General features: G+C 38.8%; 1 protein-coding gene across 1 annotated transcript; it reads left to right on the top strand.

The window, feature by feature from the left end:
* Positions 1-402: 402 nt before the first annotated feature.
* LOC143649346 (olfactory receptor 7A10-like) lies at positions 403-1,224 on the top strand. The gene has a single exon (XM_077119441.1). The coding sequence runs from the start codon at positions 403-405 to the stop codon at positions 1,222-1,224; it is 822 nt and encodes a 273-aa protein (XP_076975556.1).
* Positions 1,225-1,852: the final 628 nt, after the last annotated feature.

Below are 1,852 nucleotides of genomic sequence, written 5' to 3'. Positions count from 1 at the left end.
GTCAAATGATTTTTGAATGAAAAAAAGTCTAAGAGCATTTGAGGTGAAACATACTGCCTTGGGAAAAAGTTTAAAATTATGGACAAGGAAGACATCTTAGCAATAGCATCAAGGAGAAGTAGGAACATTTGTTTACCCTGACATTTTCAGATAAAGGGCACTAAATATCTATAAAAATAAATGAGAAATAATTAAGCCAATATATTTGCAATATGAACCATAGAATTTATGTTAATTTGTGAAGAGCTGCTTGTCCCTAAACCTCCCTTGCTCTTGTCTCTATTCCAGCAGTTTCATGAGTTGAATGGAATCAGAGAACAAAGCACGTCCTTCAGAATTTATCCTTCTGGGACTCTCAGAAGACACAGAAGTGCAGCCCCTCCAATTGTTCTGTTCCTGACGATGTACCTGGTCACTCTCACTGGGAATCTGCTCATCATCCTGGCCACCATCTCTAACACCCACCTGCACACACCCATGTACTTCTTCCTTGCTAACCTGTCTTTTTCAGACATCTGTTTCACTTCCACCACTGTCCCAAAGATGCTGTTGAACATCCAGACAGAGACTAAAACTTTAGCTTATGGAAGCTGTCTCACCCAGATGTATTTTTTCATGGTTTTTGGAGGATTAGATGACTTCCTCTTAACCGTGATGGCCTATGACCGTTATGTGGCCATCTGTCACCCACTGCACTACATGGTCATCATGAACCCCAGGCTCTGTGGTCTCCTACTGCTGGCGTCATGGATGTTGAGTGCTCTGGACTCTCTTATACATGGCCTAATGGTTTTGCGATTGTCTTTTTGTACAGAGTTGGAAGTTCCTCACTTTTTTTGTGAATTTACCCAAGTAATCCAACTTGCATGTTCTGACACCTTCCTCAACGAACTAGCGATGTATTTTGCAACTGGAATTCTGGCTGTTATTCCACTCACTGGCATTCTTTTTTCTTACTCTAAGATTGCATGCTCAATTTTGAGAATTTCATCACGTGGAGGCAAGTTTAAAGCATTTTCTTCCTGTGAGTCTCATCTTTCAGTGGTGTCCTTATTTTATGGTACAGCCTTTGGAGTGTATCTTAGTTCTGCAGCTACACAAAACCCAAGGGCAAGTACAATAGCTTCCGTGATGTACACAGTGGTCACTCCCATGCTGAACCCCTTTATCTACAGTCTTAGAAACAAGGACATAAAGCATGCCTCAAAAACAATTTCCTGTTGAGAAAGTCTCTATGTACAAGGATCCTTCACCTCAAATTTGGAAATTTACTGTACATTAACAGAAGTTAAATACTCAGAAATGTAAATCAAATTACTCTTATCAGTGTATACAAAATAGCATTCTTTATTGTTAAACTTCACCTCTACTTTTCATCCATCAACAACCTTGTTTATTCTGTATATTCTCTAAATTATTTGACATCTAGGAATGTATTTCCAGGATTCAGTATTGAGCCAGACTCTTCTGCCTGAATATTCAGTGGTAAATGTTTAAAACAGGTCATTAGGCACATATGAAATTACTGTAATTGCTGGAGGGGTAAAGTGTATCACCTCTCTGAAAGAAGAAATAAACTGCTCTTATGTTATATGCTTTTGGTGAAAAACATTTGTCATTTCAAATGCTCTGTACCTGTTGCCAAGGTTGTGTTAATCAGCTCTTGAAATAGGGCACATCCTGCAATTGAGTCACAACATGATGAAGTTTCAATAAGCCACATCCATCTCCATCTATGACTTTCTCTTGTACATTCCATAAAAGTTAGGTAAGGATATGAGACATACAGCCCCTGATTCTTTATTCATTGATGGTTTTACTAACCACTGGATTTCTTTCAGGGATACAGTTT

This window comes from Tamandua tetradactyla, chromosome 11 (assembly GCF_023851605.1).
Source record: "Tamandua tetradactyla isolate mTamTet1 chromosome 11, mTamTet1.pri, whole genome shotgun sequence".
NCBI classification, from domain to species: domain Eukaryota; kingdom Metazoa; phylum Chordata; class Mammalia; order Pilosa; family Myrmecophagidae; genus Tamandua; species Tamandua tetradactyla.
Note: the sequence above shows the minus strand (reverse complement) of the source record. Positions and strands in the feature narration are given on the sequence as shown.

Coding starts and splice junctions, on each gene's coding strand:
- LOC143649346 (XM_077119441.1), top strand. CDS start 403: ATGTACCTGGTCACTCTCACTGGGAATCTGCTCATCATCCTGGCCACC.